This window comes from Hyperoodon ampullatus (assembly GCF_949752795.1).
Source record: "Hyperoodon ampullatus genome assembly, chromosome: 10".
In the NCBI taxonomy this organism is placed as follows: domain Eukaryota; kingdom Metazoa; phylum Chordata; class Mammalia; order Artiodactyla; family Ziphiidae; genus Hyperoodon; species Hyperoodon ampullatus.
In genome coordinates this window covers 86144293-86166097 of record NC_136923.1, presented here as the reverse complement: position 1 = coordinate 86166097, position 21805 = coordinate 86144293, and the positions used below count along the sequence as shown (strand labels likewise).

General features: G+C 43.8%; 2 protein-coding genes across 5 annotated transcripts in view; one reads left to right on the top strand and one right to left on the bottom strand.

The window, feature by feature from the left end:
• ALDH5A1 (aldehyde dehydrogenase 5 family member A1) overlaps positions 1 to 1694 on the top strand; it is a gene marked incomplete at its 5' end in the record, with an annotated part of 28036 nt that extends 26342 nt beyond the window's left edge. The window contains one exon of the mRNA XM_079712433.1: positions 592 to 1694. Within this exon, the coding sequence (XP_079568559.1) occupies positions 592 to 815 (224 nt within the window). The 3' untranslated portion in view covers positions 816 to 1694. The remainder of the gene's footprint in view (positions 1 to 591) is intronic.
• Positions 1695 to 11114: 9420 nt separating this feature from the next.
• KIAA0319 overlaps positions 11115 to 21805 on the bottom strand; it is a gene marked incomplete at both ends in the record, with an annotated part of 47009 nt that continues 36318 nt past the window's right edge. For 2 of the 4 annotated variants that reach the window (XM_079712426.1, XM_079712427.1), the window contains 5 exons: positions 11115 to 11293; positions 13840 to 13931; positions 15650 to 15740; positions 16986 to 17108; positions 19053 to 19195. In XM_079712426.1, coding sequence (XP_079568552.1) covers positions 11115 to 11293; positions 13840 to 13931; positions 15650 to 15740; positions 16986 to 17108; positions 19053 to 19195 — 628 coding nt within the window. Of the gene's footprint in view, positions 11294 to 13839; positions 13932 to 15649; positions 15741 to 16985; positions 17109 to 19052; positions 19196 to 21805 lie in introns of those variants that run through there. The other 2 variants (XM_079712428.1, XM_079712429.1) reach the window with 2 other exon arrangements.

The following is a 21805-nucleotide window of genomic DNA, read 5'->3' as shown; positions in this document are numbered from 1 at the left end:
TAACAAGGAGTCACTGGAAGGTTTGGGATTAAAAATATCACGTGGATAATCTAACTGACGTGTGCAGGATGCCCTGAACAGGAGGCCACAGCAGCTGCGTTCATTATTGTTACAGTCCTGATAGGAGACGGTGAGAGCGCTAGCGAGAGTGGAACAGAAGCAGAAAGATGATTTCCAAAGGTTTTGAGATGAAGACGTGCACAGGACCACCTCGGGGCTCCACATGGGAGCAGGGAGGGTTCCCGGCCCGCATGACTAGGCAGATGGTCATCCGTGGCATCCTCAGCTGTGAACATGATGTCTTTAATCAGGGGTCCCCAACCCCCAGGGCCACAGACCAGTACGGGTCCGCGGCCCATTAGGAACCGGGCCACACAGCAGGTGGTGAGCGGCGGGCGAGTGAGGGAAGCTTCATCTGCCGGTTCCCATCACTCCCCCCACCCCCCACCGCTCGCATTACTGCCTGTACCGTCTCCCCCTGCTGTCCATGGAGAAACTGTCTTCCAGGAAACCAGTCCCCGGTGCCAAAAAGGTTGGGGACCGCTGGCTTTAATGACTATGCTACATCCATGTCCCTTATCCCCATGACAGGTTACTTTTACTCTCAAGACCCAGCCCAGATCTGGAGGGTGGCGGAGCGGCTAGAAGTCGGCATGGTCGGCGTCAACGAAGGACTGATCTCCTCCGTGGAGTGCCCTTTCGGTGGCGTGAAGCAGTCGGGGCTCGGGCGAGAGGGCTCCAAGTACGGCATTGATGAGTACCTGGAGCTCAAGTACGTGTGCTTTGGAGGCTTACAGGATTCTTTAGTTCTTTAAAAAATAAAAAAGGAAGCTTCGCCACAGGTATGGGGGCATGCCATCCATTATTTTAAATAAGCCCATAGGGTATCTGAATTAGGAATTTTTTTTTTTAATTTGTTATCTAGAGGTCAAATTTTAGTAAGGTCAATTTTTTTTTTTCTTTTTTTTTTTTTGTGGTACGCGGGCCTCTCACTGCTGTGGCCTCTCCCGTTGCGGAGCACAGGCTCCGGACGCGCAGGCTCAGCGGCCATGGCTCACGGGCCCAGCCGCTCCGCGGCATGTGGGATCTTCCCAGACCGGGGCACGAACCCAGTGTCCCTTGCATCGGCAGGCGGATTCTCAATCACTGCGCCACCAGGGAAGCCCCTGAATTAGGAATTTTTTAAAGCTCATCCAATCTTCATAATCTTAAACAGATGCAAATCCTCCCCCTCCCCCTACCTAACTAGGGACCAATATATGCCATGCGCCTGAGGCCGCAGACTCCCTGAGAACCAGCGTAGGGTTTATAGAATGAAGCCCTGGACCCCATCACAACCCCCTCTGCCTTAGAGCAAAGTACAGCGTGAGGCCAGCCGGCCCCGGCAGCCCCATGGTCACGGCTGGATCACTGCCTGGGCGCACTAAAGACACTTGCTGGGTATTCCGGGGTGTTGCTGCAGAGGCTGAACCACTCATTTTTTTAAGACTTCAGAAACAGCACAGAATTGCCTGTGTTTCTTTGAGACATGAAGGAACGCCTCTCCCTTTTTTGACCATGTTTTAAATTGAAGTCTCCATGGTCCTAAATTAGCTGCTTAAAGGTTTTTTCATTTCTGTGCTGTTTTCCATGTCATGTTATTTCCGTTAGGAAATGAGCCTAAGCATAAAGCACAGCAGCAGCAGCTTGGTGGGATGGATGGCCCACAGGTAACGGCCTGGCCTGGCTTTGTCCCCATGGATGTGCCATTCAACCCCTCCCCGCCGCCCCCCCACCCGCCACATCCCTCAGGAGGGTGGAGATTCTATACATGCCTTATTTAGCTCCATGGGCTATTGTGAGCCTCAGAGAAAGCGAAAGTGTTTGCCAAAAAGTAAAAATTCAGTGTAAGCGCAGGAGTCGTCATTATTATGAGTAGCACCTCCCAGCCCCGCTTGGGTGTCCGGCAGTGGCTTTGCCAAGGTGAGCGGAGGTTGGTACCCACCTGCCCAGCACCTGAGCCTGAGTGAGGGCTCATCACCTGCAGCCTGCTATTTCTGTTCTTATGAAGTGCTGCTCCTTCACCTGCAAAAGAGCGAAAGCACTTTCACGACAATAATCCCAAAAGGAAAAAGAATTTCCATAATTGCCAGTTGGAAGAGGCATGAGGTTTTGCCCTTCAGGCACCTTTTATCCAATAAGAGTTTTTATAGTTCATCATTTAAAAAACAAAAACAAAAACAAAAAAAACCTATGACCACTGTTTCCTGTCACTCTGAAAGGAAAACTCTGATTAAAAACACACTGGGGGCTTCCCTGGTGGCGCAGTGGTTGAGGGTCCGCCTGCTGCTGCAAGGGATGTGGGTTTGTGCCCCGGTCCGGGAAGATCCCACATGCCGCGGAGCGGCTGGGCCCGTGAGCCATGGCCACTGAGCCTGCGCGTCCGGAGCCTGTGCTCCGCAACGGGAGAGGCCACAGCAGTGAGAGGCCCGCGTACTGCAAAACAAACAAACAAACAAACAAAAAACACTAGGCTTTTCTGTATCATGTCTCCATCTGGCCTGATATACAAGGAAAAGGAATAAAAGCTGTTCCTGGTAGAACAGACAAGGATGAGGCACCTCCTTTTCCACTCTCCCTGTGTGCACACCCCACTGACATTCTGTGGATATTCTGGGGAGCAGAAGGAAAACATGAATGAAACTAGTGCTAGAGGCAGTCACTCCTGGACCCAGCTGGGATGTAGCGTCCCTCACTGAGCCATGGGGAGCTGAATAGCTAAAGGTCTGAGATGTCCCTGTGCACAAAAGTACCACGGCTAGTCCTGGAGCTGCCTTGTGTTTGCCCTGGGTTACATCAGCCATCTCCCCTAAGGCCCAATAAGGAATGAGCTGAAATCCACCTCCTGGTAACATGCATTGCTCAGACCCTGTCCAGAATCACGTTAGCATCATATTGACAGTGAATCTCTACTTTTTAGTTTTAGGGTGGTTTTATGTGTAACACCCTAATTACTTAGTATTTGGGTGTGTCCATCTGTTTGCTATTAACAATAAAAATGCTCTAACACTAGTTTTTAGAAGTCTGGAATACTGGTGCTTGAAATGTTTGAAGGAATACATTCAGATACATTTGTAACTTTGTAAATCAGTGAATGTCTTGGCTGGGTGGCAGATTTTGAGTTTTCTAGTATATTTGGCTCACCAGGTACATAAATGGAGGGCCAGACACTCATTCCAATATCTCTGATTAATTTTGGAATTAAAATAATTTGAAAAGGAAATAGCTTACTGTTAGTAAAATTGTTCTGGGTTGTGGGGAAAACAGAGAAGTATTTTTAAATGAACATTTTGGGGGCTATTTTTCAATAAGGTAACCATATGTGATGGATTTTTTTTACATGTATGTTATAATGTGAAATAGAAAAGGACCATTAAACCAGGGGTTGGCTCACAGCCCAAATCTGGCCTGCCGTCTGCTTTTGTACAACGCAGAGCTAAGTATGGTTTTTATATTCCCAAAGGAGTGGTTGGGGAAAAAAATCAAAAGAATAGTATTTTATGACACGTGAAAATTTTGTGAAATTCAGATTTCAGTGTCCAGAAATAAAATTTTATTGGAACCCAGCCACATCCATTCATTTACCATATATGATCTATGGCTACTTTCTTGGCAAAGTTGAGTATCTGCAGCACAGACAGTATTGCCCACAAAGCCTAAAGTATTTACTCTTTGGCTTTTTACAGAAATAATTTGCCAACCCCTGATATAAACCAAGAGGGAGATGTTGACCTTCCCCCGTTTATGAGGCATTATATCATTTTATTGAACACCTACTGTGTGAAAAATACTTTTCTGGGCCTTGCTCCAGTGAATTCTCACCAAGAACTTCCCAGCAATTATTCCATAAGTCATATGAAATTACCCAGAGAATGGGAGTCTATTGGCCTTGAAAACAACACTTCTCAATTTACATTCCCCAGCTATGCAGGGATTCTCATTTAAAAAGCTCCTCTGTACATATTATCTTTATCCATTTGAGTAGCTTTTAAATTCAATTTTATGTCAAGCGCTGGTTCATCTACCTTTATTTTTATGTAAAGACTCAGTGAAAGTAAAGATCAGAAGCACAATGCAAATAACTATTTTATTGTACACTTGTATCATTTAAACTGTGCCACATGACTGCCTTCTCGGAAGGCTGGAGCCCAGGGTTTTAACTGTTCGCGAGCAGCTATGGTAGATAGCATTTTACTTGAATGACATTTATGCTGTGATTTTTTTTGTGCTGTATTTTATGGGATAAAACTTGGGAATAAGTGTAGTTGGAAGTGTGGAAATATTTTGTTTTTTAAACGTGCACATAATTCATTTTTCCAGTTTTTGATAATTGTATGTGTGTGTCAATGTCTTGTCAGCAGAGTTGTGCGTGTGTAACTAATAAAGGTTGAATTAACAGAATTTCCTCTTTTTATGTCAAGGTTTCTGGTTTGTGGGGTTTTTTCTTGCCAGTTCATCATTTGAGTTTACTTTGGAGATTATGAGACCAGTTTGGATAGGTATGCCACCCCAAAATAAGACTGTAGGAGTTCAGGACATGCCACCCCAAAAGATGCCACTTTGGCATAGCTTTTTTGTGAGCTGAAGGCAATTAAGAAGCAGATACAAGAAAAGCCCTCTCTTTCCTTCCCCCTCCATTTGCCTAAAAGCAGGATACAGATTTATAAAGGTGCTCCCTTCCCCGCATCAGGAGGGAAGGACAAAGGTTAATTCCCAGAGACAACTTCAGGCCCAATCAGCCTGGAATCTAAATAACAAATTTTACTAACTAGCTTTTATCTCCGCCCTCGAAAGCCTACAGCTGCTTTCCTCTGTCCTGTCATTTCTCCAGAGATTTGTTGTTCTTTGTAGAAATGCTCTGTCAGCTGAAGTTTTAAGCCACCTCTTCAAGTTACTCATTTCTCCGAGTGTGTCCCATGTTTACATGAGATGTACATGTTAATAAACTTCTGTTTGTCTTTCTCTTGTTAAGCTTTCATTGCAGTGGTCTCAGCCAAGAACTCAGAAAGGTAGAGGGAAAATTATTTTTCCTCTCCTGCATGTATAAATGGTGCTCCCTTGACTAGTGTGTGAATCTCTTGGGCAGGGAACCTGCCTGTGAAATTTGGTACCCTAGCACTTTCCTACAGGACTGCCTGTAACAGGGAAGAACATTTTGCATTCTATTACAAGTTAATCACTAAAGGGATGTTGCCTATAAGCTTAAACTATACATAACGGCCCATCTCTGGGAACCCTGCTTCCCAGGTAATGAGCATTAAGCTAAAATACCTTTGTTTAGCTCACAGAAAACATCCTGACCAGGCCCACCTGTGAATGACTGCAAGGAGGAAGAAATTAACATATACCCTACAGAGGCAGACCCGAACCAGGAAATGTTTGACTTCACTCCCTCCCCTTTTAGTATAAAAGAAGCCTGCATTCTAACTCAGGCAAGATGGTTCTTTGGGGCCTGTTCTTCTCAGTTTGCTGGCTTTCTGAATAAAGTCGCTATGCCTTGTCTCTTGATTATTGGCCTGTTGTGCAGTGAGCAGTACAAGCTTAGACTTGGTAACAGGCCTGTCGTATGGTTCGCGCTCATTAAACGTTTGCTGAACTAAATTGAGAATTTACCTGGTTTGCGGGTGTGGTTGCCTAAGAAAGGAGTAGCCTCCAGCTTTCTCAAATTCACCAGCTTCTCTCCTCTACATGTGCCACTGTTATCCATTATGTACTTTTTTCAAAGGTTGGGTTTTTTGGATACCGAAATATTATGAGGAAGACATTCCTGAAACCCTGCCATTCAGATATAATCACTGTTAATTATTTAAACAGCATATCTTGTATTTTCATCCAGTGTTCATTTATATTCTAAGAAATTTCACATGGCCTCACTGAATCCAAATTGTATCAGTAGGCCTTGAACAAAGGTAAGGTTTTCTCTGGAAGAAAGAATACACATCTCCCTTTGTCATTCATTTCTATTAACCTGCTTTTGATTTTTAAAATTACTTTGTTACCAGGAGGAACGATCCACTTACCTCTTGTTGACTTGAAACAAATAGACTCCCAGATATTTCTCCAGCAAAGATGGGTTTGTTCGGTATCGGCAGAGAAATACAACACAGTGCCTGCAGCCATGGCGAGCCGCTTGCAAGCCCCTACCCCGCAAGGGAAGAACACTTTTATAGGGAGGAAAGGGAACTTGGGCGGGTTCTCATTAAAAACTTCGTGACTTTTCATTGGCTGAGTCCTTACCAGGGAAGAGAAGTCTTCCTTCTTCCTGTTGGGCTTTACTATCATCACAGGGTGTGAGAGCTCCGCCTTCTGGTTGCCCGGCTCTATTTACTTGAAGTTTCTGTTCATTTTTTATACTCTCAATTTGTGGGTTTGTTCAATGCTTGGCCTAGGCCTCTGCTTAGAAGCAAGTGTATTTTCATCTTCCTACTATTTCTAACAGGAAATTTTCACCTGTTACAGCTGCTTTATCTCTGACTTAGCTTGCAACAAATTTAAAAAGCAAATTAGTTTGGTTTTCATTTATCAAGTGTGGGAAACCTGCCTGGAAAAAGAACAGGTCCTGCATGGTCTGAGTGTTGAAAGGTTACAGGGATATTCTATTTGTGCGCTATTTATAAATTAGTGGAAATGGATTTGGAAATTGGTGGTCTGTAAATTTACCTATAATCCATCCATTTTATCAGCTAGCCAGGAAGGAGTAGCCACAATTTAGACCACAGGCAACACCACTGTCCCGGCGGTTTAGTGGACAAGGATGTTTTTTCAAATGTTCTGTCAGATTATATAAGGCTATGTGCTTTTTCCTGTTGTGCCAAGACTCAGCACTGCAACTCTGGGCTCATCTTCAGGAGAACAGAGGTAGTAACTCTCACCATGTAGGCTTCAAATAAAGGAAGCTTGGCTGTTCGCTAAGCTCATCTCAAAAAAGGAGGCTCTATGGACCATTTAGTAGGAGAAATGATGGTTTTGCCTTTTTTAAAAACTTGTTCCCAACTAATGGAAACGCTTCTAGTGTTTTGCGATTAATCATGAATCTGTATGTTTCCCCTCAAAATCTTTTGACTTTTTATTTTTAAATACAGTATTTAAAAATACTGTATTTAAAAATAAAATAAATAGGGCTTCCCTGGTGGCGCAGTGGTTGAGAGTCCGCCTGCCGACGCAGGGGACACGGGTTTGTGCCCCGGTCCGGGAGGATCCCACATGCCGCGGAGCGGCTGGGCCCGTGAGCCATGGCCGCTGAGCCTGCGCGTCCGGAGCCTGTGCTCCGCAACGGGAGAGGCCACAACAGTGAGAGGCCCGCATACCGCAAAAAAAATAAAAAATAAAAAATAAAATAAAATAAAATAAATAAATAAAATAATAATAATAAAATAAAATAAAACTGTATCGTCCCTCAGTATCCGTGGGAGATTGGTTCCAGTACCCCCATGGATCCCAAAAGCCACCCATGCTCAAGTCCCTGATGTAAAATAGTACCGTACAGTCGGGCCTTCGAATCCGCGGTTCTGCATCTGCGGATACAGAGGGCACAGGGTAATTTTAAGTTTACAGGAAGTTGCAAAAGTAATAGATTCCTGTGTACCCTTCACCTAGCTTCCCCCAGAGCTTAACATCTTACATAACTAACACAATATCAAAACCAGGAAATACACACCGTTCATACAATCTTTATACCAATTTCACCAATTTTTTCCATGCAAGAGTCATACGGATGATGGAAACTAGATTAGGGGATGTAGTTTAAGCACACACACACCTTAATCTAATTTGCACCTCCCCCAACTGAAGGCATTTTCCAGCAAAGGGTAGACTACCCATTAATGTCAGAGAAACCAGGGGAATGTACTCTTTTGACAGCCGGTAGGCAGCCGAATCTAAGCAGGGGAGAGAAAACAGGCAGCACTGAGCACTCTCAGTGCCTCCCCAAATCCTGTCCCCCATGGGGCGGAGGGAGCCAGGGGTGCTACTCTAGGCTCCAGCAAATTTTTTCTGTAAGGGTTCAGATAGTAGATATTTTAGGCTTGAGACACAGTCTCTGTTGAAACTACTCACCTCTATTGTTGTGGCACAAAGGAATGAATGAGTGTGCCTGTGTTCTAGTAAGACTTTATTTATGGACACTGACATCTGAATTCCATGTAAGCTTCACCTGTCACAGAATATGATATTTTTTTTCAACCATTTGAAAATGTAAAAACCATTCCTAGCTCACCGGCTACACAAAAACAGGTCGTGGGCCAGCCTGCTGCCTCCTACTCCAGGGAAACCCCTCCACACAGAAGCATAAAGAGTAAGTATTCCCATCCTCCACAACAACAAGGAGGCATTACAGAGACTACAGACACCTTTATTCAGATTAGCATATATGTTTAATAGTGTTATATTGGAAATGATACGTTGTCAATACATGGGGAAAAGATAACATTAAAAAAATAAAACCAAGACTTCGGCCAAAGCAGCTAAGAATCTCGTCAGCCTGTGAGCCCCACCAATGCCCTCTCCTACATTCTCGGGCCCTGCTTTTCTCATCTATCCTGAGCTACTAGTGAGCTTCATCTTCCCAAGACCCTTAATGCAAAGTGCACAAGAGAAGAATGTTGGCTGCCATTCCACCTCACGCTCCGCTCCTCTGCTAACGAGAGGACCCACCCACTTTCTGATCACTGGTGTGGTCTTTATTTCTGCTCCACCATAGATTCAAAATCCATCTGTGGTGGAAAGATCAGACCAGCGGGGCTGGAGACAGAAAAGGAGGAGTGACCTGGAGGGGTGGCCCCGGGGGTGATCCAACCGAAGAGATGAGGCAGGCTTCTCTCCCTTTGTCTTTTGCTTTCTTCACAAAGGGAATTCTTGGTCCTAGCAACAGAACTTCCAAGTGGTTCAAAAGGTCCACCAGAATTTGCCCTCCAACAGTTGGAGGTGGGAGTTCTTTGTGTAGGGGAGGAGGGTGGACAGCATGGACTTTGCAGCTTACAAAATTTGCATTCGATTCCTAGATCCACCACTAATTGGCCGTGACCTTGAGCAAGTTACTGAAACTCTCTGGGCCTTCATTATGTGCAACACGAGAAGAGTATCTACTTTTCCAGGATGACTGTAAGGGTCAATGGCGTATGTAAAATACGTGTATTATGTGCATAACACTTAACAGGTGATCACTCCCTTCTCCATCACTGTGCTCTACTGACCTCATATTTAGGCTGCCATCCTCTGTGCTAGAAACTTCCAGTTGTGCACAAAAATAATATAACCCTGGCCACTGGGTAGGGCAGATTTTAAGTGTATGAAGCTAAATATTCATGTAAAAAGCATCACATTTTCCTTCTAACACCATCGATAGTATTGAACTGGCTGGATACACAGAAAGTGTAGACATAAGCAGAGAAATTATTTTAAAAATAAAATCACACTCCTGTGCTTTTTACTTTTTTTTTTTTTTTTGCCATTCCCTACAAAGCAGAATAATTAAAAATAAGGCGGTCTCATGAGGATGAATATTAGCAGCAAGAACAAAAGCACCGGAAAGCTTAATGTTTTTCAAAGGCCCCTGGGAACTGTTTTCTCTATTGTCCTGTCCTGATTATTTAAACCTGACAGTTTAATCACTTTGCTTCTCCACTTAGTCATAGCTAAGCAATCCTAGTTTTCCCCTCGTGTGACAGAAGCTTGTGCAACAGAATATTGCTTAGGTGTGGTCACGCTTGTCTGTGACGGGCCCACCTCTCATTCTAATCTCTCCACAAAGAATGCCAAGGGCACCACCCAGGCCCCCAGCCTCAGGACCCCGGGCGGATGGGGAACGGTCATCAGCTCACCAACTTGTCAGGCTACAATGAACTCCAAGTCCTTTCTCTGGGGTGCTGCTCTGTGGTTGGGGATGCTTTAATTTTTTTTTTTATATTTAAAATAAGATATTTAGTAGAAAATGGTTTAATATATTTTTAAACATATGAAGTGGATATCTATGTCAAGTTATTAGGGAAAGTTCCTGTAGGGGCCGAGTATCATAAGCACACCATCCTCATTAAGACTGATTGTATTTCAGAGTTTGGGAATACAGTCGGCCCTCCCCCACCCTTCCACCTCTGCATCCATGGGGCCCACATCCCTACGGGTCCTGCATCCATGGACACGGAGGCCCGACTGTATATATTACCAGGTTGCTGAGTCTTTATTCCTACTGATAGAGGTCCAAGTGCATGGCCTATAGCACATACTCAATAAATGTCTACGGAATTAATAATCACTTTTCTTGTGTTTCATGTAAACTGAGGCTGAGAGAGGCCTCAGTGTGGCTTGTTTTTCTCAGAGAAAGAAAAGGTGAAACATGCTAAAATGCTACCTTCAGCCTTCAACCTACACGTCAGCAAACCCCACCTTCCTCTCTGTTGCCTCCAGTCCTCGGAATACAATTCTTATTTAGCTCTCGTACTTCCAAGAGCAGCTCTGTAGAGAAAGCACAGAAATGGCGGTTGGCCGTAGCGAAGGAGCGAAAACAGGAAGCTGGGCTCTGTATGGGTGTCTCTTCAGCACAGAAAACTTGCTGGACAGAGGACAACCCATTCCTCAGATAAAGTATATATATATATATATATATATGGACACACAGCCCTCGGACTCCAAGGGTCCTACGACAGAAACCACGCTTGAAAAGTCGTCTTTAAAGGCAATCACAGCTCCTAAGAGAAATTGGCCCTCTTTACATCATGTTGAACTCATCTTCTGCAAGTGTCTGCAGGTAGAAACAGGTTCGTCTTTCTCTTAACATAGGAACATAACACTGTGCCAGCTACAAAAACACAAACCTCTTCTAAGTATATACCTTAGCGTCTTACCCAACCTTTATTCCCATTAACAAGCATCTCAGTTAAAAGAGCTATGTTTTTGTTTTGGTTTGTGTCTCAAAAACCCCAGGAAGACAGGTCTTTTAAAATTTGGGGACACACCTCCAGCCCAGTGTGAAAGGATGGGAACACGCTATTCTAACAAGAGTTAGTTTTGTTTTTAACTCCCATTGACTGTCCTGGATTAAAGGATTCCTGTGGGCGTCCTTCCATTTCACCACCGCTCCATTATCTGTCCTTTGAGCAATAGCTGAAGGAAGCTCCGTTTCTGATGGATCCATTCATGGAAACCTTTGGATTCCCTCGCTCCATCCTCTCTCGGCTGAAGATCGTGTCCTGATCACTGTCAAACTCAGACTCAGACACCATCAGGCTGGAGTTGTGTTCTGTGCTTCTGTGCTTAATACCTAGGGAGAAGCAGACAGATGCATCTTGGGGGGAAGGGCACTTTCCCTCTCAGGTGCCCATCATTCTGGTCCCATGCACCGAGTCATGCGCTCTGCACATGCAAAACGATCACTCACAATGCAGCAGGCGGTTGGGGTTTCCTAGTGAGTATTAACAGGGGCTTTGGAATCACTGCTGAGCTTGAGCCCAAGCTTTGTCACTCACCAGCTGTGTGACCCTGGGCAAGGTACCTAACCTCTCTGGGCTTTCAGTCTCCTCATCTATTAAATTAGGAGATAACAAAGCATCTACTCCACGGGTTTATGGTGAGGGTTAAGTGAACTCGTGCATGTAAAGCTCCTGCCGGCATTTACCACTTAGTAAGCACTCAGTAAATGAAAACCGTTATGATTTTACCACTTGTTCCCCTCAAATATTTTTAGTAGAATATTTGATTGCTGGGAGTTAAAATAAGAGAAGGGACAGGTATGTGACCCCTGCTCTCAAAGAATTTATAGTGTCTAGCTAAGGATGTAAGACAAAGACAAGATGAGGGTTCGTGACAGGCAAGAAAGTTTTAAAAATAAATTTTACATGAATCAAGAAGGGATAAGTGCACACTTATAAGCTTCAGGGATGGTTCACACAGGATGGGATTTGAAGAGAGTGAAGGGTTTGGACAGGAGGATGGTGGAGGAGCATGGAGTATGCGGAGGCATCCAGAAATATTTGCAAAAGCAGTCTGGAGCAAATGATTCACGTAGGAAATGCAAAAAAAAAAAAAAAAAAAAAAAAAAGAGGCTGGGACCTCACAGAAAAGCACATGAATCCAAGGGAAGCCATGAAGCTTGGACTTTGTCCTACTAGCAAAGGAGTGACACGATTAAAATGTTGTTTTAAGATATTACTAAAACCCAGTGGCAGGACAGAAGAAAGAGGAGTAGCTGGAGAGCCAGCCACACACACGGAGCAGCACAGCACGGAGGAAGGGAGCCCAGGCTCTGCAGCAGACGGCCTGTCCCCGCTGCCTTTGGCACCTACTAGCTCTGTTACTTGGGCAAGTTGCTAAACTTTTCTGCGCCTCAGTTTCCCTTTCTGTAAAATGGGGATAATCACAGAGCTGTTGGCAGGATTGGAATTCAGTGGTAAAGTGCATAGAATGGTACCTCCTACATATTAAACATTAAATACCTGCTAACTATGACTGTTGTTACTATTAGCCCACAGGTGAGATCACAAGGGTCTGAACTAGGGTGGTGGTGAGAACGATGAGGAAAGAGGGCAAGAGATTAGGCAAGACGGAGTGGCTGGAGTGGAGACGAGGCATCCTGGACCAAGCCCCAGTGTCTGAGGTTTAGAGTCTGGTAATGAGGAGCCCAGGGGGGCTGTGAGTAGAAACAGGACTGCCAGAAGGGGGAGTGCATTTTAGGAGGCAGGTGGGTGAGACAATGCACCCAGAAGCACTTTGAGCTCTTAGGTACACAGTCTCTTTATAACACCTCTGATATCAGTTATGTAATACAGACGGTGAGCACTTGATAAATGCACGCTATGATGTGGATTTCCTGAGAAGCTTTCCCTGCCAAAGGCCCAAACCACACTCTCCATACATGCTCAGTCATTCTGGCCCCTATGTTCCTACAAGGCATCGTCCGGCTTCTGTAGGACCCTGACTCTGGTGTAATTATCCTCCCCTGGGCTCTGAGTGCCCCAAGGCAGGCGCTATGCTTCATTCTCCTCCCCATCTCCAGGGCCTAACTCAGGATCTGTGCAGAGGGTAGATACATGACATTTGCCATGGACAACGTTCTGCATATCACAACTTCGAAAGTGATTACGACCCTCTGTAAGAATCAATTTAGTCATCAATCCAGAATTATGACAAGTCCATAGAATCAGTGCTAAGCAGCCTCAGAGGGCCAGAGAAGGCTCCTTTAGTCTCCAAGAGTTAATAAGTGAGAATCAGAGAGTTAACTGAGGTGGGCAAGAGGTAGCTCTCAGCATGGGGATCAAGTCATGCTGGGAACAAAGTCAATTGTTTGTAAAAGCTTTTGTGTCCATCTATACACATGGCTGATTAGCTAATGCAGATGCTGAAAAATGTTTGGTTTTGAAGTCCAAATGTTATTTTGCGGCATTTTGTGTGTGGCAGACCTAAAGGGAACAGCATTCAGAGATGAACCAGGGTGAAACAGCACCACAGGCCCCACCCTCCAACCATGAGTAGAGAAAAGCCAGGCACTGGGGACACCTGTTTGAAAAGCAGTCTTATTCCTGGGGTCATTTGGTTCGACCAATAATAGGCATTTCCTATCCCTCACCCATTCATGCCTCAAAGCACTTTGCCAAGATTTCATTACGTGTATAATACAACTATCGCCTCCCAGGTAGCATAGCCCCGGGACTGAAGTAGGTTGATTTTCTTCACAGAATCCCAGCCTCCCTCTTCCTCCCCGGTTAAAGCACCCACTCCAGCCTGCTGTTCTCCCTTCACCTACGGTGACTCTCAGACACCTGGATCAAATAATGGAAAGGCACCAGGAAATCATCTTGGAGGCTTCCTTACCATATTTGGGTCTCAGCTCCATTCTTTCCTGGTCATCCATGTTATCCAGGATTGTGTACTTTGTTTTTTTCCTTATTTTAGTCCTTTTTCGTCTGAAAAGAACAAAGGAAAGGTCAACTCAGATTCTCAGAAAGGGTAACTAGGATCCAGGATTTAAAACACGTGGAGGACACCAAAGGAAATGTTTTGCCTTTAGAATTGATTACATTCTATTAGTTGGCATCTTTTATTAAGGATATGCATACACAGCCAGATCTGAGTTTGGTGAGTCTGAGGTACATCATGCATCATGAAGAAACACATGTCAGAGTAAGAACGGCCATACTGCCATCACCCTCCTAACTGCAGGCTCTCACCCAATCCCCAGGCTGAGGTGCCAGGGACCTTTCCCCTGAACCTATATTATCCTGAGATGTCCAAAGATGCAGGAATGAAAAGATGATGTAACTGGCAGTCAGAAAAAACAAACAATAGAAATTATAATAAATTCCCCCAAAGGAATAAGCAATAACTCAGTCAACACATAAAAACAACTGGGCTGATCCTATGTACCTCATCCTACGCTTCAGGGGATAATTTGAAAATACATATCAACCCTACGGTTAAGATATGTAGAGAACAAACAAAGGCAATTTTCTGATAGCTTGGTGATTAACAGCATGGGCCTCTAACCCTGGGTTTACTATCGGGGTGACTCTGAGATCATTTTTTTTACCTCTGTGATTCCATGTTCCCACCTGTAAAATGGGAGTAAGAATAGTCCCTTTCTCATATGGTTGATAGGAGGACTAAATAAGAAAACACACAGAAAGCACTTAGAACCATTCATCACAATGGCAAATACTTAATAAGTGCTCACAGTCAATCACCATCATCCTCATCTACTTTATACAAATGTCACAAAGCTGCAGAATTTTTAAAGCCAAGCACAGCAGGGTGACCATCATCCCAGATGGTTCTGGGAAAACTTAATGGGATGGAGGCCTCTAAGTGCCTGTGCTCTCTCTTTCACCAGTCCTACCTTTGGGAAAATAACCACAAATAAAACTAAAAAAATTGATAAGTGATATCTGAAACATAACTATTATGGTATAACCATTATTTCTTTTTTATCATGTCTTCTTTGGAGAGCATTTATAGAGTTCCATATAGGAAAGTGGACCCAATGCTGTCTTCTAAGGACTTGAGTCATAACTGTTCCTACAAATCTCCTTATAGAGGGTCAAGCATGGGGTTATGGAAGGTTCGGACAAGTAGGCAGCTCTGGGGCTTCTCAGCGGTCAGCTCCATGGGAAAAAAGAAGGAAAAATCTAAAGCAAAACCTCTTTGGTGATAGTATTCACTTCGCTTATAGTTTTGCATTTATGAAATAGAATTCAGGTAGATTAGATTGTTGCTTCACATATGTAAAATAATGTAAATCTAGCATTTGGATCAGTCTACTTCTACAACTCCTTTCTCTACCAAGGGTGGATTAGTCAGGCCACTTAGGTACTGTTCTAGTGAACATAATGCGAGACTGATAGAAAAGAGCATTAGATTTGATACAGAATCACTGAATCTTCTAGAAAATATGAGAGCTGCAATGAAAAAAAGCTGTCTCTAGTATTATTCTATTTAACTAGGCACATAAGCCTCGTGGGGGAGAATGCATTATAAAGTACTTTTAAAGTCGAGTTTCTCTTCATAAAAAGAGTGACTGTCAAATAGTTCAGCAGCTTCACAAACCCGAGCAAAAGCTGCTAAAACTGTCATATCACCTTCAATGTTGCGTCTTTATTTCAAAGACATAAGTAAGCGTGCCAGGTACCTCTTGCAGCAGCAGATACAAAGCCAAGTTAAACCCCCTGTTAGCACGACAAGAGTTAGAGCCAATGTTGTCACATAGAACACACTCCACTCTGAAAAACAAGAAAACCAGAGTGGACATGTTACATACCATTTGCAAAACAGCTTTATTTCAATGACTCACAATGAATATTTCTGAGTCCTTACAAGCAAAGCCATCTGTGGTGCTGCTACCACCTCGCCAGGTTGGTCGAGAGTCTAAGCAAGGTGAAATACAAATAAATCAAGAACAACTTAAAACCACCCGACTTTCATCCAACTGATTCAGGGACCTCATGGAGCACATATTTCACACTGACCTGAGAACAGAATAATCTGAAAAAAAAATAAATTCATCAGTTAAGAAGTAAGGCCTCTTAAACACCCATGAAAGTCACATCAAAATATTCATTCCAGAATCACAGAACCTCAAAACTAGTTCTGGCCTGGTTTGAATAAAGCCAATAAAGTATTTGTATGGTCGCCTATGACACGAAGACACTTTTCACAGAGCCAGACAGCCACTCAGAAGCTACGTGATCTTCACTTCCCCCACATCCTTGTGGAAATCCAGGGTAAAAAGTTCTGCACGAGCCACTCAGGAAGAGAGAAACCAATGGAGCAAAGACAAAAGGTTTACCTCTGTTAAATGTTATATATGCTCCTTGGAATAACAATCCAAGGGCTGGCTATTTTCCAATTTTTATGTAGTAGAGAGTGGGAACATAATTTGGCAGTCAGCTCGTCCTAATTTTTCAGCTAATTATGTCCATCTACATCCCCAAGAAAACAAAATTACTCTTAGGAACAGACTGGCATTGAAATACAGTTCCCTCCTCAGAAGAGACTTAAAGGCACCAGCTTGGCCAGCTGAGGCGGTGGTTCCAATTTTTGGTGCCTGCTTGGGCAGACAGCCTGGAAGAATGGGCCAATTTTCTTGTTCATCTGATTCCAGCCAGGTCCACACCAGGGACCACTTCACCAGAAGGTCACACTCAGCTCAAGCCAAGGCAGGTGCAATCTGGAAATGGGGACCGTGTAGTCCAAAGCAACCTTCTCAGCAATGCCAGCGATGGTTAGCCACATCTGCTCTGCCAAGGTGAATCTCCTCATCGGGAAGTTTTACGAAAAGCCTTAAACACACCCCCAAGGTGAACTGTGGGAGGATCTTAACCCATCACCACGTGAGCTCGTTCGCTTGGCTTCGGGTGAGAAAAGGGTTGAATTTACAGCTGCAAAGCTAGGCAGATCTTTCTGACAGTTCAGAGTGATTCGTCTGAAGGCTCCTCATGCAAAGCCACCATCACACCAGGACTCACCACAGTTGCTTTCCCCATCCTGGATATAACGCTGGATCAGGTTCTCCATCCACAACTGAGAGCAAATGCAGCGCTTTGTGATGGGGTCACAGTGACCGTGGCCAGAACACTTCAGGACGCACCCTGCAAGGAGGCGAGTGGGGCAGAGGTCACCATGGAGAAAAGGGGCTCCCTGGCTTCAGCTGTGTCTTTTCATAGCATAGACCCTGAACAGAGGCAGCTCGTTGAATCAAGAGACTCCTACGCTGTGAACAGGGGTCCCAGGGAAAGTCTCTTGAATAGACAATCTCATCTGGAAGCAAATGGCAGAAATATGCCAACACCTGTGCTGTGAAACAAAAGCCTTAATCATGTAGCAGAAACGTAGCACCCTTTGGCTTAAGAAAGAGAAATTCTAAGAATTTATCCAGTGAAAACGACTGGGGATGTGCACAAAGATTTATCTACATTGCAGTATTATTTAAAATCAACCTGATGGTCTGTGAGTAGAGGATTGGTTGTATAAGTTGTGGAACGTATCTAGGATGGAGTACTGTGAGGTCATGAATATGTTATTGAGGGATGAATTTTAAAAGATTTGAGAAAATGATCATAATATGATTTGAAGTTAAATACCAGATTAAAAAATTATATATCAAATTATCCTGATTGTATTACTTGTGTCTAGAGATGGGGGAACTAGAAGGAAAAACATCAAAATATTAACAAAAGTTATCTTTGGATGGTGGGAATTCTAGACTCTAGAATCTAAAGGATTATTCTAATTTTTTTGTCTTCTTGGATATTCCAAATTTCCTACAATAAATAAATATTACTTTTGTAGCTAGAAAAAAAGGAGTTCTTAAAAAAATAATTTACTCCATATTACAAAGAAAGTCAATTGTGGATAGGTATACATCTGAAACAAATTAAATTTTACTCCCCAAATGGTATCACAGTCCCCAGTGTTTATTGAAATGACCCCTTTAGGGGCTTCCCTGGTGGCGCAGTGGTTGAGAGTCCGCCTGCCGATGCAGGGGATACGGGTTCGTGCCCTGGTCCGGGAGGATCCCATATGCCGCGGAGTGGCTGGGCCCGTGAGCCATGGCCGCTGAGCCTGCGCGTCCGGAGCCTGTGCTCCGCAACGGGAGAGGCCACAACAGTGAGAGGCCCGTGTACCGCAAAAAAAAAAAAAAAAAAAAAAAAAAAAAAAAAAAAAAAAAAAAAAGAAATGACCCCTTTAACATAATAAGGGATTCATGTTCCTTGGAAGGTGGGGACAGAGACCTGGGATAAAGACCACATTTCCATCCACACATATGAATGAGTTTGGTGCCAGGAAGAGGTGGCAGGCAAGCCACTAAGAAAAGAGGTACCACTGGAAGGCACTTAAAAGCTATCTTAAATTTCCGAGAGTCTACATAACACCATGTTCACAACCTAAGGCACGATGTCCCAGGTCAATAAATTATATAAACATGGCTTTTCCAACCAATAACACTTATCTGTCTTTTAATACTGTTCTGACCATCTAAGTATGAAATCTCTGACAATGACCAGTATGAAAGAGTATGGTTTTAAAAACAGACCATAGCTGTTGTTTTTCTCCAGTTTCCCTCAAAGACAAAGCATAGTTGGCAAATGTACGTTGCAGGAAACCAGCTGGAGACATAAATGCAAAGCAAATCCCTGGATGCTAAAGCAAAGATGTCCACATGTCCTCTTTCTGTGCCAGTAAAACATAGCCACGATCAGCAAATCTGATTCTTTTAGAATATTCCCGTAGGGGTTGACATGGAGAAATTGGAAAGATAATGAAATATTGAACTTCATTCCTACGTAAGTCAAAAAAGACTATGAGACCTGGCTACTGTCCCACCATATAGGAACCAAATCATATTTCACCTTCTCTGAAAAATCTTTTCCTTTAACCTGGGTAGTTATGTTTCTATAAGACTCCCATTGCATTTAATTGGATGGGATGTCTAGTCCAGTGGAATCCAATTCTGAATATACAACAATTAGGTATTTACATTACTTGAACTTTAAAACTAAAAATAAAAAAGAATATTTCTGATGGGGACATACCTGCTGTGTCAATCCTCAAGACTTTGAAAAGCAAGAAATCAGCCTTTTCCTTTGAGAGCCGCCTGTGCAGATTTCGGGCCACTTCCGCAGCTTTGAGGACCTTGAAAGGTGGCCCAGTCTGTACATAAAACACAATCATGGTACTGCAGAGGAGACAGAGAGAGAGGCCAGCCACACAGTTATGCAGTCACCAATGTGACACGTCCACTCCAGCCATCTGACCTGTGGGGCTGAGAAGACAGACAGCCACAGCTCTGCCGCTTGGCAAGGACATAGGGGTGTATTCTGAGGGCCAAGGGATTGATCGGTTTCTATTCACAAATAAAGGCTCTTTGGTCCCAGAGTTCAGCTGATGATAGATAGACCTTTGGATAAAAGGAGCAATGTATATGTGTGTGCAAACAGACATAACCACACACAGAATGAGAACTTTCAGACACATCTTCATTTTTACCTTTTTGTTGAGATATAATACACTTAAAATAAAAAGTCACCCTTTTTTTTTTTTTTTTTTTTTTTGGCGATGCTGTGCAGCTTGCAGGATCTCAGTTCCCAGACCAGTGATTGAACCTGGGGCCAAGGCAGTGAAAGCCCAGAATCCTAACCACCAGGCCACCAGGGAACTCCCAAAAGTCAGCCTTCCGAAGTGTACAATTCAGTGGCCTTTAGTATATTCACAAAGTTGTGCAACCAACACCACCATCTAATTCCAGAACATGGGCTTCCCTGGTGGCGCAGTGGTTGAGAATCTGCCTGCTAATGCAGGGGACAGGGGTTCGAGCCCTGGTCTGGGAAGATTCCACATGCCGCAGAGCAACTAGGCCCATGTGCCACAACTACTGAGCCTGCACGTCCTGCTCTGCAACAAGAGAGGCCGCGATAGTGAGAGGCCCGCGCACCGCGATGAAGAGTGGCCCCCGCTTGCAGCAACTAGAGAAAGCCCTCGCACAGAAACAAAGACCCAACACAGCCAAAAATAAGTATAAAAATAAATAAATAATTCCAGAACGTTTCTATCATCACAGAAACTCCACACCCATTAACAGCCGCCCCCCAGCTCCTGCCAAACACTAATCTACTTTCTGTCTCTGTAGGTTTAATTATCCTGGGCTTTTGATATAAATGGAATATATATGAGGCATTTTGCATCTGGCTTCTTTCATTTAGCATATGTTTTCAAAGCTCATCCAAGTTGCAGCATATATCAGTATTTCCCCCTCCTTTGAATTGCCAAATATTATTCCATTGTATGAATATATCTCATTTTATTTATCCATTCATCAGTCGATGACAATTGGATTGTATCTACTTTTTGGCTATATGAATAATGCCACTGTCAATGTTCACGTGCCAGATTTCTTTTTTTTTTAAACATATTTATTGGAGTATAATTGCTTTACAATGGTGTGTTAGTTTCTGCTTTATAACAAAGTGAATCAGCTATACATATACATATATCCCCATATCTCCTCCCTCTTGAGCCTCCCACGTGCCAGATTTCGTATGGACATATGTTTATCATTTCTCTTGGGTATATACCCAGGAGCAGAATAACTGGGTCATATGGTAGCTCTATGTTTAGCACTTTGAGGAACTGACAAACTGTTTTCCCCAGTGGCTACACCATTTACATTCCCACCAGCTACGTATGAGTGTTCCAATTTTTCCGTATACTTGCCAACATTTGTTATGGTCTGTCTTCTGGATTACAGCCATCCTGGTGGGTGTGAAGTGGTATCTCAATGTGATTTTGATTTGCATTTCCCTAATAGCTAGTGACGCTGAGCATCTTTTCACGTGCTTATTGGCATTTGTATATTTTCTTTGGAGAGATTTTATTCAAATCTGTATTAGTTTCCAAATGTTGCCATAAAAATGTACCACAAACTGGGTGGCTTAACACAACAGAAATTTATTCTCCCACAGTGTTAGAGGCTAGAATTCCAAAATCAAGGTGTTGGTAGGACCATCCTCTCTGAAGGCTCTAGGGGAGAATCTGCTCCATGCCTTTCTCTTAGCTTCTGCTGTTGCTGGCAATCCTTGGCGTTCTGTGGCTTGTAGACACATCACTCCAATCTCTACCTCCAGTATCACATGGCAGGCTCCCCGTGTGTCTGTCTCTGTGTCTCTTTTCTTATAAGGACACAGTCACGTTGGATTAAGGGTCCACCCTACTCCAGTATGACCTCATCTTAACTAATTCCATCTGCAAAGACTATTTCAAATAAGGACACATTCACAGGTCCTAGGGGTTAGGGCAGAACATATCTTTTGGGGAGACACCATTCAACCTACAAGTGTTTTTATCAAAAAAAATTTTGTCAGGGCTTCCCTGGTGGCGCAGTGGTTGAGAGTCCGCCTGCCGATGCAGGGGACGCAGGTTCGTGCCCCGGTCTGGGAGGATCCCACATGCCACGGAGCGGCTGGGCCCGTGAGCCATGGCCACTGAGCCTGTGCGTCTGGAGCCTGTGCTCCGCGATGGGAGAGGCCACAACGGTGAGAGGCCCGTGTATCGTCAAAAAAAAAAAAAAAAAAAAAAAAAACTTTGTCAAATGCTTTTTCATGTCTATTAGGATGATCATACGGTTTTTGTCCTTTATTAATATGGTTTACTATATGTACTGACTTTCATGTGTTTACTCACCCTTGCACTGCTAGGATAAATCCCAATTGGCCAGAGTGTATAATCCTTTTAAATATTTCTGGATGGATCCAGCAATTCCACTCCTGGGCATATGTCCAAAGGAAATGAA